Source organism: Theropithecus gelada, chromosome 8 (genome assembly GCF_003255815.1).
Source record: "Theropithecus gelada isolate Dixy chromosome 8, Tgel_1.0, whole genome shotgun sequence".
NCBI classification, from domain to species: domain Eukaryota; kingdom Metazoa; phylum Chordata; class Mammalia; order Primates; family Cercopithecidae; genus Theropithecus; species Theropithecus gelada.
In genome coordinates, this window is record NC_037676.1 from 68,706,891 (window position 1) to 68,727,074 (window position 20,184).

General features: G+C 45.8%; 2 protein-coding genes across 4 annotated transcripts in view; both read left to right on the top strand.

The window, feature by feature from the left end:
* Positions 1-3,360: 3,360 nt before the first annotated feature.
* Positions 3,361-19,730, top strand: RRS1 (ribosome biogenesis regulator homolog). Of its 2 annotated transcripts, XM_025393458.1 has the most exons (5): positions 3,361-4,721; positions 17,233-17,279; positions 18,787-18,840; positions 19,013-19,167; positions 19,624-19,730. In XM_025393458.1, the coding sequence occupies exon 1, from the start codon at positions 3,477-3,479 to the stop codon at positions 4,569-4,571; it is 1,095 nt and encodes a 364-aa protein (XP_025249243.1). In that variant the 5' UTR covers positions 3,361-3,476; the 3' UTR covers positions 4,572-4,721; positions 17,233-17,279; positions 18,787-18,840; positions 19,013-19,167; positions 19,624-19,730. The 2 variants fall into 2 exon arrangements, with proteins under 2 accessions (XP_025249243.1, XP_025249244.1); XM_025393459.1 differs by lacking the exon at positions 17,233-17,279 and having other exon boundaries at positions 19,624-19,650.
* The window catches only part of ADHFE1 (alcohol dehydrogenase, iron containing 1), a 36,770-nt gene continuing 23,427 nt past the window's right edge, over positions 6,842-20,184 (top strand). Inside the window, exons 1-6 of one of the 2 annotated variants that reach the window (XM_025393456.1) lie at positions 6,842-6,938; positions 14,516-14,553; positions 17,233-17,279; positions 18,787-18,840; positions 19,013-19,167; positions 19,624-19,820. In XM_025393456.1, coding sequence (XP_025249241.1) covers positions 6,880-6,938; positions 14,516-14,553; positions 17,233-17,279; positions 18,787-18,840; positions 19,013-19,167; positions 19,624-19,820 — 550 coding nt within the window. In that variant the 5' untranslated portion in view covers positions 6,842-6,879. The remainder of the gene's footprint in view (positions 6,939-14,515; positions 14,554-17,232; positions 17,280-18,786; positions 18,841-19,012; positions 19,168-19,623; positions 19,821-20,184) is intronic. The other variant, XM_025393457.1, reaches the window with a different exon arrangement.

Below are 20,184 nucleotides of genomic sequence, written 5' to 3' on the forward strand. Positions count from 1 at the left end.
AAAAGTGGTAGCTGACACCATGCAAGTGGATGATATGTCATAGAGAGCACATAGAGAGAAAAAGTGGGATCTGATGACCAAACTTAGGATCTCTCTGTATTTATGGGACATAAGGAGGAAGGGAAACCAACAAAGGAAAAAGACAACATATACCACCATTTGTTGTACTATTAATATATATTCATATATATTTCTACATCTCTGGTAGGCCTTCTTTTTCTTTTTTTAATGAAGGGGACTTTTATTTATTTATTTATTTATTTCAGAATCAGGGTCTTGCTCTGTTGCCCAGGCTGGAGTGCAGTGGCACCATCACAGCTGAGTGTAACTTCAAACTCAAGGGAGCCTTCCTCAGCCTCCTAGTAGCTGGGACTACAAACACATGCCACCATGGCCAGCTAATTTTTTTGTTTTTTGTAGAGACAGGGTCTCACCATCTTGCTCACACTGGTCTCAAACTCCCGGTCTCAAGGGATCTTCCCGCCTTGGCCTCCCAATGTTCTGAGATTACAGGTGTGAGCCACCACACCTGGCCAGGGCCTTCTTTTTCTGGACACCGTATAGTCTTGCCTAAAATAAGAATGATACAAATGCAACCTGGAGACCACAACTTACTCACTTACCTCAGTAAGATTTTTTTTAAGCCCAAAATCCCAATCTTACTGTTTCTGCTCACCTTGAATCTAACACAATCAATATTAATAACCTTTAATTAGATAACCCTATAATGTTTATGCTTTCAAACAATCATTTATTGAATGCCTAATATATGCCCAGCACTACGTGGAAGTAAAAATCAGTCTCTAGTCTTCAAGGAAATTAAAATCAATTTAGATTATTAAAAAAACCACTGAATATGGCTGAGCATGGTCATTCACGCCTGTAATCCTAGCACTTTGAAAGGCCAAGGTAGGTGGATCAGGAGTTTGAGACCAGCCTGGGTCACATGGCAAAACCCCGGCTCCACAAAAAATACACACACATACACACACAAACAGCCAGGTGTAGTGGCACATGCCTGTAGTCCCAGCTTCGTAGGGGGCTGAGGCAGTTGAGGCTGCAGTGAGCCGAGATCGTGCCACTTCACTCCGGCCTGGGTGACAAAGTGACACCCCGTCTTAAAAAAAAAAAAAAAAAAAAAAAAAAAAAAAACCACTGAACATAAAACAGAGCTCAATTAAAAGCTGCTCTGTATGCTCCAGATCATACCATTTAACACTTGTCAACCTCTGCTCTTTTTTTCCCAATTCAGAAGACTGACAGAGAAGCTAACTCCTATATATCTGTACTTCCTATTAAAGGTCCAATGATGTTACATTATATAGTTAATTTCTTCTTACCTTTCTTCCCCAGTATTCCATCATAAGGTCTCAGTTATCTTTGCACCTAGTGTCTGGCACATGGTAGCCATTCAACTAAATGTGTGTCAAGTGAATGAATGAATAAGAAACCAAGCCAAGCCTGTAGCAGTCATATCAATACATTCAACTCTCTCCTATGGCAAATCCCAAAAGTTTAAGGCTCAAGGCAGTTAGCTAATATGTCTTTGACATAGCCTTGGCTACATGGGATGACTGATGTTAAAGCCTTGATGCTGAAGTTAAAGTAGATTCAGGGGGAAAAAAACCAGCAAATTCTAAAATGCTTTCGGATAAGAGAAAGGCTAGTTCAATGCTGAAACTAAACTGAGTCTATTTGCTAATTGCTGTTAAGTTAATTTCATTGGTTAATTCTCCAGCATAACCCCCTCTAGGATAAACCTGGCCCCCAGGGAAAGGAAGATAAATCCTGTAAACCACACAATCAGCAGTGCCTCTGATACTCAAATGTACATACTAGTCACCTACAGATCTTATTAAAATAAACGTTCTGATAAATTACATCTAGAGTGAGGCCTGAGATTCTGCATTTCCAACAAGCTCCCAGGGGATATTATGCTGCTGGTATGCAGACCACACTTTAATAAAGTATCAAGAGCTTGGATGACAATCAGAGAACACATCTACAGACTTAAAGCCAGAGTTAACATATCTCTTGTTCTTATACTTCCTAGTTGCATAACTTTAGATAAGTCATTTCACCTCTCTGAGCCCTCCTTGTTTCATCTGTGAAAATAATATAGCTAATATAATAATTAATAACAGTTAATACTAATAGCTAACACATATTGAGTTCTTACTATGTAGCAGGAACTAATGTTTCATGTTTGTCAATTTATAAATAAGGCTTTAGGTCAAACATCCTCTCCAAGTAATTGTGACCTGATACCTGACTGTAGGCCGTTTGACTCAAGAACCACTGCAGAACACCATGTAGCACTGCCTCTTCAGCTTAGCTCCCAGAGCCTACGAAAACGAAATAATAATCGGTATTTAGCTAACTTGTATCGAGTACTCATATGCTCCAGGCCCTCGTTTAACCCTCCCTTGGAAGATATTAACTCATTTATCTTATAACCACCCTAGAAAGTATTTTTATCCTTATCTCACAGGCCTTAAAATGACCTCAACAAGTAAAATTGCTGAAGGACCAACAGTGGCACCGTCAGGATTGGAAACTAGGCAGTGCAACTGCAGAGCCTGGCGGAGAATGTAACTGCAGAGCGTAGCGTAGTTTCAGCATTGTACTAGACTGATTGAACTAGACTAGGTTCTGTAACTGCAGAACCCCGGAGCTCCAAGTCAGCTAGCTCGCTAGGGTCGGTGCACACCTGCGCCCACTCGGGGCAGCTTCATTGCCAGAGCCACTGACTCCCAAAACAAAACCAATCTTCTACAATTAGCTCTGTGTGTATCTGTGGGATGTTATGTTTCTCGTGCCACAACTAGGAACCCTGAAAGCAAATTATGACTCCGGTGAAACAATTTGGCCCTAAGAAGGGTGATTGTCTAAACATCTTCACAACGGATTTACACAGAAATTGTAACATGCACTTGATTGGAAACCCACACCACAGGCAGTCCCAGGAATTTGTACCCGCCCTGGTCCTGGACCGCCCCTCCGGATTGCGCCCCAAGACTGTCCCCGGACCACCATCCTAACACCACACCCAGAACTGCCCCCCCCCAGGACCGCCCCCTAGACCGCCTCCCAGGACCGCCCTCTCTAGACCGTCAGCGAGACTGTCCCAGGACCGCCCCCTGGACCGCCCCCGCGCCCCGCTGCATCCTGGGAATCGTAGTCCCAATCCTGCTCTGGAACGAGTAGTGCCGGCTGCTGGCGCCAGCTCCGCCTCTATCAGGCGTCAGCCTAAGGTCCCGCTTCTAATCCTATAATCTCTCCATACCGCCCTCTGCCGGCCTTTCCTCTGGTTGCCCGGATGGCGAGCCGGTTCCGGGCGCTCCGGAAGCGAACCTTTCTTTTCCGGATTGGGCATCCCGGCGTCTGCACGTGGTTATGTTGCCGGAGTTTGGGCCGCCGCTGTAAGAAAAGTAACTTCAGCTGCAGCCCCAAAGCGAGTGAGCCGAGCCGGAGCCATGGAGGGCCAGAGCGTGGAGGAGCTGCTGGCAAAGGCAGAGCAGGACGAGGCAGAGAAGTTGCAACGCATCACGGTGCACAAGGAGCTGGAGCTGGAGTTTGACCTGGGCAACCTCCTGGCTTCGGACCGGAACCCCCCGACTGGACTGCGGTGCGCCGGACCCACGCCGGAGGCCGAGCTGCGGGCCTTGGCGCGGGACAATACGCAATTGCTCATCAACCAGCTGTGGCAGCTGCCCACGGAGCGCGTGGAAGAGACGATAGTGGCGCGGCTGCCGGAGCCCACCACACGCCTGCCGCGAGAGAAGCCTCTGCCCCGGCCGCGGCCACTTACACGCTGGCAGCAGTTCGCGCGCCTCAAGGGCATCCGTCCCAAGAAGAAGACCAACCTGGTGTGGGACGAGGTGAGCGGCCAGTGGCGGCGGCGCTGGGGCTACCAGCGCGCCCGGGACGACACCAAGGAATGGCTGATTGAGGTGCCCGGCAGTGCCGACCCCTTGGAGGACCAGTTCGCCAAGCGTATTCAGGCCAAGAAAGAACGAGTGGCCAAGAACGAGCTGAACCGGCTGCGTAACCTGGCCCGCGCGCACAAGATGCAGCTGCCCAGCGCGGCCGGCTTGCACCCTACCGGACACCAGAGTAAGGAGGAGCTGGGCCGCGCTATGCAGGTGGCCAAGGTCTCCACCGCCTCTGTGGGGCGCTTCCAGGAGCGCCTCCCCAAGGAGAAGGCGCCCCGGGGCTCTGGCAAGAAGAGGAAGTTTCAACCCCTTTTCGGGGACTTTGCAGCCGAGAAAAAGAACCAGTTGGAGCTGCTTCGTGTGATGAACAGCAAGAAGCCTCAGCTGGATGTGACAAGAGCCACCAATAAGCAGATGAGGGAGGAGGACCAGGAGGAGGCCGCCAAGAGGAGGAAAATGAGCCAGAAGGGCAAGAGAAAGGGAGGCCGGCAGGGACCTGGGGGCAAGAGGAAAGGGGGGCCGCCCAGCCAGGGAGGGAAGAGGAAAGGGAGCTTGGGAGGCAAGATGAATTCCGGGCCGCGTGGCTTGGGTGACAAGAGAAAAGGACAGCGCCCAGGAGGAAAGAGGAGGAAGTAATAGTTTCTCACCGTCGGACCCGACTGAAAACCAAGGACTATAAATACTTAAGTGTTAAGTTCTAGGTACTTGTACGGGGACTCAGAAGGACCTGGCCGCTGCCTTCATTGAGTTTAAAGGGACAGGATTGCCCTTCCCTTAAGAGAGTATGTAAGTGTTGGACTGCAGAAATTAATGTTTTTCCCACAACCGAGACTTTGGCTGTAGATTAAGAACTTATTTGAGGATTTAAGAATTAGGGAAATAATTTGGTGGAAACCAGGAATGAGTTCTATTCTTAAACAGCCTTTTTTATTTTTAACTTTGGATATAGGGTGAGGTAGAGTTGGCCATATTTCACACTTAGATTGACGTATATGTTTCTGCATTATTTTTACAACAAGCTTGTGTATCAGAGCGGGGGGTGCGGGGAAGGGAAAGAAAACAGTTTCAGAATTGGATAGGCAAGTGACTGTTTTAAAGGTTAAGTAATAAAGATGTCTTATCTAGTGTGGCTTTTAACTTTCTGACTATTGGGTAAAAATTGTACATGAAGCCAGTTACCTGGATACCTGGTACAGATTATTTTTGTTTACTTTCTAAAAAACACAAAGCAGGCCGGGTGCAGTGGCTCACTCCTATAGAGTCCCAGCACTTTGGGAGGCAGAGGCAGGCGGATCACCTGAGGTCAGGAGTTTGACACCAGCCTGGCCAACACAGTGAAACCCCATCTCTACTAAAAATAAAAAAATTAGCCGGACATGGTGGCTGGTACCTGTAGTCTCAGCTACTTGGGAGGCTGAGGCAGGAGGATCGTTTGAACCTGGGAGGTGGAGGTTGCAGTGAGCCCAGATCACGCCACTGCACTCCACTCCAGCCTGGGCAACAGAGGGACCTCAAAAAAAAAAAAAAAAAAAAAAAGCAATTAAATTATAATAGTTTCAGTGAGACCACTTTTAAACTTATACTTCTTTTGGTATCAAATATAATATTCAAAGTAGTAAAACCAATGGCTGTTTTTTAAAAAAGATTTTATGCTTTTCAACACTGAACACATGGATTTCCTGTAAATGATCAATTTGGGCTTCACTGACTAATGGTAACAATCCTCATTAACCCAGAAAACACTTAAATCTCTACATTTGTATCCCCAGTTGTGTGTGTGTGTTTGTGTGTGTGTGTGTTTGTTTTTAAGCTTGATGTCAGGTATAGTTTTGTTTGGGGAAGAAAGAAACAGACCCATAAGATTCTTAATTAACACATTATTATAGGTGTTTTTTTTTTTTTTTAAGTTCCGGGGTACATGTGCAGGATGTGCACGTTTGTTACATAGGTAAACGTGCGCCATGGTGGCTTGCTGCACCATCAACCCATCACCTAAGTATTAAGCCTCTCTGCCCCCTTCTGTCCCCTGCCCCCAGGCCCCAATGTGTGTTGTTCCTTTCCCTGTGTACATGTGTTCTCATAGAACATTATTATCTTTTGATTCATTTGTCAAGTTGGCCTGAGCTGGTGTGGTTAGGAGGTGAAATGTTTATGTAGCTGTCCTTGGTCTTCTTCCTGTCCATCAGCCTCTTCCAGTTTGATCTCAAATTCATTTCTATAAAACTTAATATCTCCTGTAAAGGATTCAGATTTCATAATAACAGATTACTAAAAATGCACATGTTTAGTTGTTACTGCCTTTGGATACTTTCTGATAAAGTTGAGCTTCGTCGTTAATCAGCTTTTCCACTGGGGCGTGGCAGATATGGCACTGCCAAGCCCTCCCGGAGCATAGCCTAATCATGGCAAGTTTTAACTATTGATGAAACCATTTTGCTTTCATCAAAAGCAAAGCCATTCACACAGTATTTAGCAAAGACCCTCAGGCTCTGCTAGGTTCTTGTTTACTGTTAAAACAGTTTAAAGGCAGGGTCTTGATCACTTAAAATACTCCCAGAAGGGAAAGTAATATTTTAAAGGATTCACAAATCCTTTAAACATGGAAAAAGAATGTCCCTGTTCCTCTCCCTTTCCCCAAGTCCTCAACATGTGAAAAATAGAGGATAAGTAAAGAGATTTAAGGCCGGACCCGAGGCCCTGCAGAGCAGTTACCTTCTACGGCAATGTCTAGGGTGGATGGTGCGAGTGCGGCTGGGGCAGCTGGGGTGCTGGTTCTTACTCCGTGGGAAAATGGCCCTGAGCCCGACTGGGCTGGGGCTTAGACAGGTGACCCGGCAGAGCGGGTGGGCAGGCGCGGCCGAGGGGCGGGAGGCGAGCGGCCTCCTTGATTGGCCGGCGGAGGGGGCGGTGTAGGACCGGGGGAGGGTAGAGGACTCCCAGCGCCATGGCCGCAGCCGCCCGGGCCCGGGTCGCGCACTTGCTGAGGCAACTGCAACGCGCAGCGTGAGTGCGGGGCCGGCGGGCGGGCAGGGGACCACAGGATGCCACTGTGCCCACACAGCCCCCTGGGTGTGACCGGCTCGGATCCTGCTCAGTCTTCTCCGCTTGCTTTCAAGAATTCGGGGAAAGGGATACCGCCCTGAACTCCCACCGCGCGCCAGGCGGAACAGCCAGGTCACAGAGTGCGCGATGCAGCCTCGCAGGGCACAATGAGGCAGCCTTTACTCTGTCTACCGTTAAGGAAACTGAGGCCAAGAGAGGACCTGGTCCCACATCGTGGAAGGCAGTGGAGAGCTTGGCATGGTGGCCAAGACAAATTCATGTATGCAGTTGACACATATTTACTGGGCATATATTATGTGCCAAAAGCTATTCTAGGTTCTGGGGATACAAAGATGAAAGGCTCTGGAGCAGTTTGAGGTTTAGTGGGGAATGGGATGAGGGGACGAGGCTAAAACCGGCCACAGCAGACTGGGTGTAGAAGGGAAGGATGGATGTGAGAAGTCGCAGAGTCACACTCCTTGGCATGTACGGGGAGTCAGGGTATTCAATGTTATGACACGCCTGACTCCCTGCAGAAATGCGAGGTACATCCTGGTCACCTGACAAATACTTGCTGACCATGCAAGTGCGTAAGTCTGTCTGGGAAACATGGACAAGTTTGAGCTCACAGGTGGAGATGAGTAGGAGGAAAGGCGAGGGACTGGAGAGGAATGTCAGGCAGAGAGAAGAGCAACACCAGCGATGGAGATGCAGTCCCAGGACACAAAAGTCAAGTAGACCTACCTTCACAGGAGAAGACAGCTGATAAAAGACCATGAATAATAATATAGCTAATACCATGAGCCAGGCAGTGTCCTACACACTTTGAATGGACTATCAGCATGATAGTAACTCTAATCCTTTCACTGACCCTGTGACATACGGTATTGTCATCCTCATAGATACGGAAATAAAGACATGGGAAAGAATTTGTCCAGCGTCACACAGCTAAGCAAATGACACAGTCATAATTTGCACCCAGATACTCTGGCTTCCCAGTCCTTGTTCTCAGGCCTGTACTAAGGAATTTGAATTGTGTCCTGTAGATAATGGAAAGCCATTGAACAGTATTTCTCACCATGAAACATTGATACCTTAAAATGTCCCATAACAAAAGAATTCCATGGCCAAATAAATTTGGGAAGCTCCTTACTGCTGTATCGCCCTCTTGGAGAATCAAAATATACATTAGACATGCAGGGGTCTAAGAAGCTACAAAAAAAAACTAAAGCTGTGTTGAAATTTTTGGTTCTAAACCTGTGTCATAGAATTCTTTGTCACACAACACCATTCATATCCCATGGAATCAGTGTCACACACAGAATGTTTTTGGAACGGTTGCATGAGAAGGGAGTGTGGCATAATCAGAACTGTGTTAGCGCATTCTGGTGGAAATGTGGAGTGAAGAGGAAGGACTAGAGGTCATTGTCCTGCTCCAGTCTAAAGATAATGGCTTCATGCACGGAGAGGCAGTTCCTTGGGAAGATAGAAATGTTGAGAGGTTGGTTAGAATCCACAGGATTTTGTATCTGAATAGTTGAGATTTCTGGCTTGGGCACCAAGTAAACAGTGGGCTCATTTACCAAGGCAGGGACTGTAGGAGGGTTAGTGTTAGGAGGAAGATGGCAACTTCAGTCTAGGGCATTTTGAGTTGAGCATGCTTCTGGTACATTCAGATGGAGACCCTCAGTAGGTGATTGAAAGCATTGTTCTGGGGCTCAAGAGTGAGTTGGGAACTCATCCATCCATGTGTACAGAGGACAGTTGAAGCCTTAGCAAAACTCTAACCTAGAAGGAAACAGCTGAGGGTGAATTCCTGGGGAGCAGCACTGCCACAGCAGGAGTAGCAAGATGGTGCTTTCTTCTGCACGTGCTTATTTTTCTAATAGGGTAAACATTTTAAAAGTGGGAGATTTCCGATGAAAATCTTGGAAAATTGGAAAATGACATCATTGGGCCCATGTTTCATCGGGGAAAAGTGGTCTAGGGCATGGGGTGATGTGTGGCCACCTCTATTGGACAGAGCATGCACTCTGGGCTTCTGCCCAATGCATTCCATAGAGCAGCTGCGCTGACAACTGAATGGAGGGGAAAGAACCAGCACTGAAGAAGACAGAGGCAAGGTGTGGCCTGGCCAGAGAGGTTGTGGGAATGCCCTAGAGGGCAAGAGTCATATTCTCTCTCCAGATGTGCAGCCCTTAGCTGGGCAGGGCGGCGGGTGCCCGTGGTCCCAGCTACCCCGGAGGCTGAGACAGGAGAATCACATGAACCTGGGAGGCATAGTTTGCAGTGACCAGAGATCAGGCCGCTTCATTCCAGCCTGGGCTACAAAGCAAGACTCCGTCTCAAAAAAAAAAAAAAAAAAAAAAATGTGCAGTGCAGCCCTGCTTTGGCTGTGTTCTCTCTGGGGTACAGCAGGGAACAAAACAACCTAACCATGCCATGCATGGGGCACAGGAGACAGATGACAAACTAGTTAGTAAAATTGAGAGTACATTAGCTGTTGACAGTTATTAAAGAGAACATAAAGTGGACTGGAACATTGAAGGAAGGGATGCAATTTTTAAGGTGTTCAGAGCAGCCCTCACTGTGTTAGTTTCCTACAGCTGTTGTAACAAATTATCATGAACCTGGTGGTGTAACACACATTTATCTTCTTAACAGTTCCAGAGGTCGGAAGTCCAAAATTAGTTTTACTAGGCTGAAGCCAAGGTGTGAGCAGGGCCACACTCCCTCTTGAGTAAGGCTCAGAGGTGCCGCAGAATCCACTTACTTGCTTTTTTCCAGCTTCTGGATCTGTACCTTCGGTTCCTTAGCTTGTAGCCCCTTCCTCCATCTTCACAGCTGGCACCCATCTTGCTTCAGTGCTCACATTTCTGTCTTTCGGGTCAAATCTCCCTCTGCTTCCCTTTTATAAGGATATGAGTGATTGCATTTAGGGCCCACACAGATCATCCAGGACAATCTCCCCATCTCGAGATTTTTTTTTTTTTTTGAGACACAGTCTTGATGTCACTTAGTATGGAGTGCAGTGATGTGATCACGGCTCACTGCAATCTCGAATTTCTGGCCTCCTCAAAGATCCTCCCACCTTAGCCTCCCAAGTAGCTGGAACTACAGTGCACACCATCATGCTCAGCTAATTTTATTTTTTGTAGAGATGGAGTCTCACTATGTTTCCCAGGCTGTTCTTGAACTCCTGGCCTCAAGCAGTCCTCCCACTTCGGCCTCCCAAAGTGCTAGGATTACAGGTATGCGCCACAACACCTGACAAGGTTCTTTTTTTTTTTTTTTTTTTTTTTTGAGATGGAGTCTTGCTCTGTCGCCCAGGCTGGAGTACAGTAGTGTGATCTTGGCTCACTGCAACCTCCACCTCCTGGGTTTGAGTGATTCTCCTGCCTCAGCCTGCCGAGTAGCTGGGACTACAGGCACACACCCGGCTAATTTTTGTACTTTTAGTAGATACGGGGTTTTGCCATGTTAGCCAGACTGGTCTTGAACTCCTGACCTCAAGTGATCTGCCCGCCTCGGCCTCCCAAAGTGCTGGGATTACAGGTGTGAACCACTTCGCCCAGCCAGGATTCTTAATCATATCTGCAAAGTTCCTCTTACCATATAGGGTAACATTCACAGATTCCAAGATTAGAACCTTATCTTCAGGAGCGACTACTCAGCTGACCACACTCACTGAGAAGGTAATGGTTGCAGAAAGACCAGTGGATGGAGAGAGCAAACCCTGTGGCTTTCAGGGAAGGTATGCAGAGGTGAAGCATACCTGGGTATGGAGCAGAGTGAATGGGGGGAGATGGGAGTGTGGGGCCAAGGGTGACCCCAAGATTTTCTGGCGCGAACAACTGGAAGGATGAAATTGCCATTTGATGGGGATGGGGAAGGCTGTGGGAAAAGCAGGCTTGAGAGAACACCAGGAACTCAGTCTTCCATAGGGAAAATGTTAACGCTTCATAGACTTCCAAGCAGAGATGCCAAGTGAGCAGGTGAACCTGGAGTTCAGGAGAGATGCCCAAGCCAGAAAGATAAATTTGGAAGTCATCAGCATCAAAGGTATTTGAGACCATGAGGCCAGGGGAGGTTACTAAGAGACTGAGTGTGGAAAGAAAAGAAAATGTTCCAGGACTGACCCCTGAGCCCTCCAGCATTTGGAGTCAAAAATCATGAAAAGAAATGAAGCCAAGAGCAGCCAGTGTGGTGAGAAGAAAACTGAGTAGTGCCCTGGAAGCCAGGAAAGAAGATGTTTCCAGGAAGGAAGGAGTGACCAGGAGAATGCCGCTGACACATTGGGTACCGTGAGGACAGAACTGAACTGAGCAGGGTGGTTAGCTGGGTAGAGGGCATTAGTGAGCTGGGAAGTTGGTCAGTTGAGTCAGGATAAAAGGTGATGGCAGGAGGTTCCAGAGGGAATGGGAGAAGATAAATCGGAAGAATGGGTATAGCCCGCTGAAGGGAAGGAGAGAGGTAAAAGTGGGAGTGGGAGAGGAAAGAGGAACAAGAGGTTTCTGGTTTTGTTATATAAGATGGAGGAAATGTGCTTATGAATAAGCTAAAAAAAATGCTGGTTGCTGATAGATAATGTCTAACAGGAAGGGGGATTGTGATGATTTAGAGGGGAGAAGGGAGAGCTGCTGGCAGTTCTTGAGTAGATGAGAGGGGATGCGATTTAGGGAATGGGAGACAGATTAGCTTTTGCTGAGAGTGTGACTAAGAGGTAATCAGCGATATCAAGAGGGAAGCCAGAATAATGGGGCCAGAGCCAGGAGGGTAGGTAGATGAGGTCCTTGCTCTCCCCAAGCCTCACTTTGCTTCTCTGAAGGAGTCCAAAGAAGCCCATCAGTGCCTTCAGGCCATCCTAAGAAGGCAGGAACCCACAGCCTGGTTCCCCCACTCCAGTTCAGGCCCTCTGTCTTGGCATGCCAGGAAAAGAGAGGAGAGGGTCAGGGGAATGAAAATGTCTACATTCACTTATTTATTCATTTACTCGCTCATTTAATCAGTACAAAAGGCTTACTTTGTGCCTGGCACTTACTTGGTGCTAGCCACAGGGGATAAAGTTGTGAGAAACAGTAGATCCTACCTGGGCATCACTAAATTCACAATCCACAGGCAGATAGAAGCAGGAAAATAGCACCACTGTGCTACATTTTAACGCGAAGGGAGGCTCCAGAAAGGGTGTCTCTCTGCAGCCTCGGTCCTCAGGGAAGGCTGCCCAGGGGAACTGACAGGAAAGAACAAAAGTTATCCAGAAGAAGAGGGAAGGAAAGTATGTTGCAGACAGAGAATATAATAAGGGCAAAGTTCTGGAGGAGAGAGAGAGACTGTGGCTCATGCAAGGAAAAGAAAGAAGTTAATTTTTCCAGGAGCCCAAACCCAGAGATGGAGTGAGTTGAGGGGCCAGTCAGGCAGGGGCAGGCCTGAACTTTATGTGAGAGCCATGGGGAGCCATCGAAGCAGCTTTCAACAAGGGAGTGACATCATTGGAAATATGCCCCGACTACAGTGTGGGAATAGAGGTGGCAGAGGTGGAGCCATGAGAAGCCAGTTGGGAATTTGGTAGTCATCCACTTGAGAGGTGATATTGGAACCAGAGAGTGGCAGGGTCCCAGGAAAAGTGGGTGGAGTTGGGTAGAGACATGTTTGAGGCCTTGGTGCATAATGAGCTCTAAAGGGTGAGGGAGGAGGAAGGGTCAGAATGGCTGAAGGCAGCCCAGGGCAGAACCTAACATTTAAGGAATAGGCAGAGTGAAAAAGGAGCCAGTAAAAGAACAATTAGAGGAAGCCTAGGCAAGTAGGGCTCCTGGAAGCCAGGAAAAAGTTCCCCCTGCCCAAAAAGGTGTGACCATGCGTTTTATGCTACTAGAATGAGATGCTACCAGGTCTGAGAAGTGAGGACACAGCCGGACAGCTGGACTTGCAGACACAGCAGCCGGATTTCAGGGGCCAAGGAATGTGTCCGAGACCCAGAAACGAAGCCAGCAAATGTAGGTCGGGAGGAGAGAGAGGGAGAGTGAGCCCGCCAGAGGGGGTAGGAGGTGGAAAAGTTTCAGGCGCAAAACTCTTCAATAGGCTGAAAAAGATTGAGTGAGGGGGAGAACTAGGAAATACAGGACAGGTAGAGGTCCCGAGAAAGCAAGAGGGGACAGGATACAAACCGCGAGTAAGAAGTAGAAATAATGAATTGAGATAGCCTCAGAGCTTGGGGAAGAAAAAAAAGGGGAGGTGGGGGGTGGGAAGGAAGCAAGTGCTCCCAGGAGCGTTCACGGTGGAAAGCTTTGAGTTTGGATTTTTTTTTCCTTCTCTCTACCTCACTTTTCTTGTCCTTGGAGGGTGTAAAGCAGGGAAAGTCCTCCAACCAAAGCCCACCGTGAAGGGACACGCCTGGCCTGGCCCGCGTCCTCTCCCCCGGCGCGCGCAGCGGGGACCACTAGATGGCGGCCGCGACTCGCGCCAGCTCTCACTCGTCGCCTGGTCTGCTTTGACTTCACAGTTCGAATTTTTGAGATCTGGACGGCCACTGAGATCAACCCTTTTCCTTCCTCCCTAACCTTCCCCCTCGGGTGTTTTAATTCCAGATTTGAATTTTTGGCGGGGAGGAGGAAGTGATGCACTCAAGTATCTACCGAGACCCAACCACTGGACAATGTTCTTTGCGCAACCCAACGAAACATAAAACCGTCTTCCCAGCCTCGATCAGAGAGGGGGCAGGAGAAAGAGAAGCCAGAGGAGGGACTGGGACTGTCCAAGAAATAGGAGACAACCAGGACAGAAAGGGAGACCAGAGCCAGGGGAGGGAGGGTTTCCAAAGAGGAGGACGTGGGAAATCTGTAGAGAAGCCGACTGAGAGAAGTGAGATGCGGTTGCGCCTTGGAGCGCGGGATGCGCCGAGTGTGCGCGCTGCTGGGGCCGCTGGGGAGCCGCGCGGCGGGGATGGAGGAGTGCTCGGAGCCCGGGGCTGCAACTGGGTAGAGAAAGATGGGGACCAGGGAAGTCTTTGGGTCCAGGAAGGTTTCCTGGAGGCTCGGGTCTAGAGCCTGCTTGAAGAAAAATTAGCCATCTTGAAGACACTGGGAAATACACAAGGCAAGTTCCCAGCATAGGGTAATAAGTAAGAAGAGGCGCACGGGTAGAGTTAACCTTGGGCCGATTTGGAGACCAGGGACCCTAACCCAGCTCCTAACCCAGCAAGAGCTGGGGCCTCATGGAGACCAGGGACCCCCATCTTAAACTTGCATGTACCCCCAGAGCGTTTATCTCAGCTGCCCGCAGGCATTTGATAGGAATTGCTTGAGTAAATGAATTCGTGAAAGAATGACGCTACAGCGCTGGGAAGACGCTGAGTCAACTTTTTGTCCGTCGTGATTTCTGGGTCTCTATATATTTTTTCTGTTGTACAGTGTCTGCCAGGAACTACCAGTTTGATAGCATCGTAGCACTAGACTACAATCTGAGTTAGCTTAAGGCTTTTCATTTTTTGGTCTCTATTTTCACCTTAGGTTTTTTTTTGCTGTCGTTTTTATTTTCCCTAGGTGCCAGTGCCCAACTCATTCTCATACTTACTCCCAAGGTAATACTTCTGTATTTTTAAACTAGCCACAATTTTGGTTTCTGCGTTTAACATTATAATACATTTGGGTAGTGTATGTAAAGAAAACCAAGGCATGTGAGAGCAAGGTCCATGAAAACAGTTACCATTTCACTGTGAAATTGATAACATGTAACTCTATACAAAGTTAGCTGAATGTATACTACTAATCACGTGTTTGTCTCAAATATGTATTTAATGCTACTTATAACGCTTTTCTCTTTTAATTACTTGCCAAGTCTAAAAATGTAGATAGGATTTTAAGAATGTCTGAGTTGGTCAAACAGAATTAATCAAGGTGAAGTCTTTGGAAGGTTCTAAAACATCTCTAAAAACTGGAGGTTAAAGAACAAGGTGGTTCCTAGAAAGAAAAACAAAACTTGTTTGTATCAATCTTTAAAATAATATTGTATTTAAAATAATATTGTATTTCCTAATATTTAAAAATAATAACAAAGTTTCAGTTACCACAACATCTTAATCATTACCAAACGCCAAACACTTTGGTCCACAGAGCAGCAAGAAACTCAACATAGTTTCAGCATGTCCTTAGAATGTCACATGGATTACTGACACAACCACTGATTTTGTGTCTTCTAAGGTCAGATCTAAACATTAAGGCAAGAGTTGGAAAGGAAAGAGGCTGACCATCCAGGATCCTAAGCAGAAACCCACAGAGAAGCCGGTTGGGGAGTTAGAACAGAGAGAGTAACCTACCAAGGGCTTTCTCTTGCCCAAGGAGTGACTTACCCTTCAGGACAAGCCAAGGGACCTCCCTGTCCATCATTAACCACCATCTATGAGGCAGAAACATGTCCAGCTTTTAAGGCCCTTCTGAACATATACAGAATTTTGTCTTCAGCTGATTTTCTCGAATTTTTAGTTGGTTTCAACAATTAATTTCCTATTTGAGGGATTAAAATTAATAATTTACAGAAAGATATTCTCATTATTTCCTAGGGTCATATTTATGTCTTTATCTAAAATTTAGTAACAGGAATAATAGATTTTTATATACACAGAGAGAGACAGGGTCACCCTCTGTCACCCAGGCTGGAGTACAGTGGTACAGTCATAGCTCACTGTACCCTCAAACTCCTGGGCTCAAGCAAACCTATCACCTCGGCCTCCCACAATGTTGGGATTATAGGCTTGAGCTCCTGCACCTGGACAGATTATTTTTTTTTAAGCCTAGAGGAATCAAATAAATGTGAGTTTTGGTTAAGGGTGCCTTTGCACTCAGGGAGCTGAAGGTAGATTGTTGTCTAGTTCTGATCTATTTTCCTTAGAAAAGAAAAAGCATAGTGAAAATTGTTCTGTAGACTTTATCTTATGACTGACCAGTATTGATATAAATAAGTAGATAAAAACAAGGATAAAAATCTTTAATTAGGTCCCTTTCATTGTTCCAATATGACAGAAAATCATTTTTACCATAATTAAAACCTAATCCTTTGCAAAGAAATAGCACCTTATAAAAATGTTTGTTAGGCCGGGCACGGTGGCTCATGCCTGTAATCCTAGGACTTTGGGAGGCTGAGGCGGGTGGATAACAAGGTCAGCATGGTGAAACCTTGTCTCTACTAAAAATACAAAAATAAGCTGGGCATGATGGTGCGCGCCTGTAGTCCCAGCTACTAGGGAGGCTGAGGCAGAAGAATCCCTTGAACCTGGGAGGCAGAGGTTGCAGTGAGCTGAGATCCTGCCACTGCACTCCAGCCTGGGTGATGGAGCGAAACTCCATATCAAAAAAAAGAGTTTGAACCTGGGAAGTGGAGGTTGCAGTGAGCCGAGATCCCGCCACTGCACTCTAGCCTGGGTGACAGAACGAAACTCCATCTCAAAAAAAAAAAAAGTTTCTTAAATTTCACCAAGATAAATACGTTTTTTATATGCATAAGCTTGAGAAATGTAAATACCTTACTGTGGTAAGTTATCCCTATGAATTAAAAAAATTAATTCAAACAAGTTATCACAGTTGCTATAAGAAGTGTAAGCAAGTCTCTAATTCATGAACTTTCTAGTAGTTGTTTTCTAATAGTAACCCAACTCTAGACTAGGGGATATTTTTTCTAGAGGATTGTTACACATTATATTTTCAAACACATATTTTAATTATAATGGAGGAAATGTTTTATTATTTTAACAAATTTAGCCTCAAGTTAGCATTACATTCTTTTTTTTTTTTGAGAGCGGGTCTCACTTTGTTGCCCAGACTGGAGTGCAGTGGCATGATCTCGGCTCACTGCAACCTCTGCCTCTTGGTTTCAAGCTATTCTCCTGCCTCAGCCTCCCGAGCAGCTGGGACTACAGGCGCCCACCACCACGTCCGGCTAATTTTTTTGCATTTTCAGTAGAGGCGGGGTTTCACCGTGTTAGCCAGGATGGTCGTGATCTCCTGACCTGGTAATCTGCCAGCCTCGGCCTCCCAAAGTGCTGAGATTACAGGCGTGAGCCACCGCGCCCGGCCGCATTACATTCTATCTTAAAATGCAGGTATTGATTTTAATTTGATGTGCAACAGTGAAACCTGAAAACAATATATTTTCGGTAAGACTTCAAAGGAAATACTTATGTTCACTGCTGGATTTTACTATCAAATAACAATATTTATGCTTTATTTTAAAGACTCAACTTTGATGCTAAATTTTACATTTCTAGCCCCTGGACTTTCACCTTCTGGGAAAACAACAGATTATGCCTTTGAGGTATATTCACTCAATCCATTATTTCTTTTATGAATGACCAGAAAAAATAAAACTAGAATATTTTGCTAATGAATTATTTTATTTTAAATCTACTATTAATTCATGTTCCATAATCTCTATTTGATCGGACCATATTTAGCAAAGTACTTGGCTAGTATAATGGAATATAAACCTTCTGAGATCATGGCTAATGTCTAGAGTGCTGTCTTTGTACAGTCACTAAAATAGGATAAATTCCCAACTCTACAAATTCTGCGCTATATTTGTTATATGTTAAACCTTTAGTTTTGTAATGATAACAATCCCAAAAGAGGTCAAAGTGAAGTAACAATTCTGGTGCATTTTTGTCACACTGTAATTACATAACTACTTATAATTATTTAAGTCCCTGTCTCCTCCTAGTCCAGGATTTTTTTTTTTTTTTTTTTTTTTTTTTTTTTTAGACAGTCTCACTCTGTCACCCAGGAGTGCAGTGGTGTGATCTCAGCTCACTACCACCTCCGCCTCCTGGGTTCAAGCGATTCTCCTGCCTCAGGCTCCTGACTAGCTGGGATTACAGGTGCACACCACCATGCCCAGCTAATTTTTGTATTTTTAGTAGAGACAGGGTTTTGCCATGTTGGCCAGGCTGGTCTCCAACTCCTGACCTCAGGTGATCCGACCACCTCAGCCTCTCAAGGTGCCAGGATTACAGATGTGAGCCACTGCGCTTGGCCAGGAATTACTAATTAAAATGTCACCGGGGGCCCGACGGTTAACCTACAGATGACCAGGCTGGGTGATACCATGCTGAGCTCAATGAAGGCACAGGCCCCATCTAAGGTGTGACTCCACTCAACCTCATAAGATCACTGCCATATGGGAATGCATTCCCAGTTTGCTGGATTATTCAAGAGAAAGTGAAATTCAGATGGTCCTATTAAGTTTTTTTTATTCTAATTTTTAAGAGTTATTAGTCAATTCAAAAAAAAAAAGAAATTTAAACATAACACAGATCAAACAAAACATATTTCAGGCCAAACATGACCCATCGTCCATCAGTGTAAAAGCCTTTCTCTCATCTGTAAACTTTATGAGGCCATGTGTCTCTTATTCATAGTTGAGTTACCAGGGCCTACACAGTGCCTGGAACATAGAAGACAGTAACGTTGGCTGGGTGGCAGGTATGCAAGGGTGGGTGGATGAACAGAAAGTACGACATTTGAGAGTTATTTTACGGGTGGAGATAGAGGAAGGCAGGCATTTGAAGCTAAGGGAACAATTGAGAGTTTATGATGTGTTTGGGAAAAGACAAGTCATTCAAATGTGACAGGAGCTGAGGTTTGCTGAAGGAAGTGTGGTGCGTTCACACTTCTTTAAGTGAGACCAGATGGGAGATGACCTGGAAGACCATGCTAAGGAGTGTATACTCTATGCTCTAGGCAACAGGAAACCATTTCAGGTTTTTAGAAATGGATTGGTCAGCTCTCAAATACTCCCTACATCTAAACCTTTTTATTTTTTTCAGATGGCTGTTTCAAATATTAGATATGGAGCAGGAGTTACAAAGGAAGTGGGAATGGCAAGTATTCGAGATGTCTACAGTCTCCTACTGTAAATGTTACATATCTCATAAGACACATGCTAACTGACAACAATCACGTCCTCTATTTTTAAAAATGTACAATGTGAGTTTGCCAGAAGAGTCTATTGCAGTTCTAGTGCAGTTGAACTTAACATAGGTTTTCTTGTAGGACCTACAAAACATGGGTGCTAAAAATGTGTGCTTGATGACAGATAAGAACCTTTCCCAGCTCCCTCCTGTGCAAGTAGCTATGGATTCCCTAGTGAAGAATGGCATCCCCTTTACGGTTTATGATAATGTGAGAGTGGAACCAACGGATGCAAGGTATTCTTGTATTGTTGTTATTGTTTCTTTAAGCAGAAGCTAACTGTTGATTAAAACTTGCCCCCAGCCTGGCACAGTGGCTCACACCTGTAACCCCAAAACTTTGGGAGGCTAAAGCGGGCAGTTTGCTTGAGGTTGGGAGTTAAAGACAAGTCTGGCCAACATGGTGAAACCCTGTCTCTACTAAAAATACAAAAATTAGCCAGGCATGGTGACAGGCACCTGTAATTCCAGCTACTCGGGAAGCTGAGGTGGAAGAATCACTTCAATGCAGGAGGCATAGGTTGCAGTGAGTCAAGATTGTGCTACTGCACTGCAACCTGAGCGACAGAGTGAGACTCTCAAAAAAAAAAAAAAAAAAAAAACCCACAAAACTTACCCCAAGCCTTAGTTAATGGCATGGCAATTTATTTCTGAAAAATATAACATCATGATTTTTATTTTCCCTTCTCCAAGCTTCATGGAAGCTATTGAGTTTGCCCAAAAGGGAGCTTTTGATGCCTATGTTGCTGTTGGTGGCGGCTCTACCATGGACACCTGTAAGGCTGCTAATCTGTATGCATCCAGCCCTCATTCTGATTTCCTAGATTATGTCAGTGCCCCCATTGGCAAGGGAAAGCCTGTGTCTGTGCCTCTTAAGCCTCTGATTGCAGGTAAAGACTGTTTATTTCTTTATTTTGCAGTTAGCAAAAGGTCTTAAGAAAGATGCAAGCCAGTCCTTTTAACATATACATTTCTAAAGCTTTCTGGTTTGTTCATTTCAAATCAATGCCTTGTTTGGAGACCAATCATTCATTTTAAAATTCTGATCTTTGTTATTGTATAGATAAAGACAATTTGGGTCAGTGGAAAGAAAGTTTGCAGATTTAAGCTATGGGGTCACCATGTGGAAAAGGGGGAAGGTCATCACTGATATATGAGATCCCTCTGTTAGCAGCTTTGTCCTCTAAACTGCTCTCTGTTTTGTTCTGTTTTGCCAGCCACTGTAGAGTTTAAGGAGAACATTAGCTGTTATTT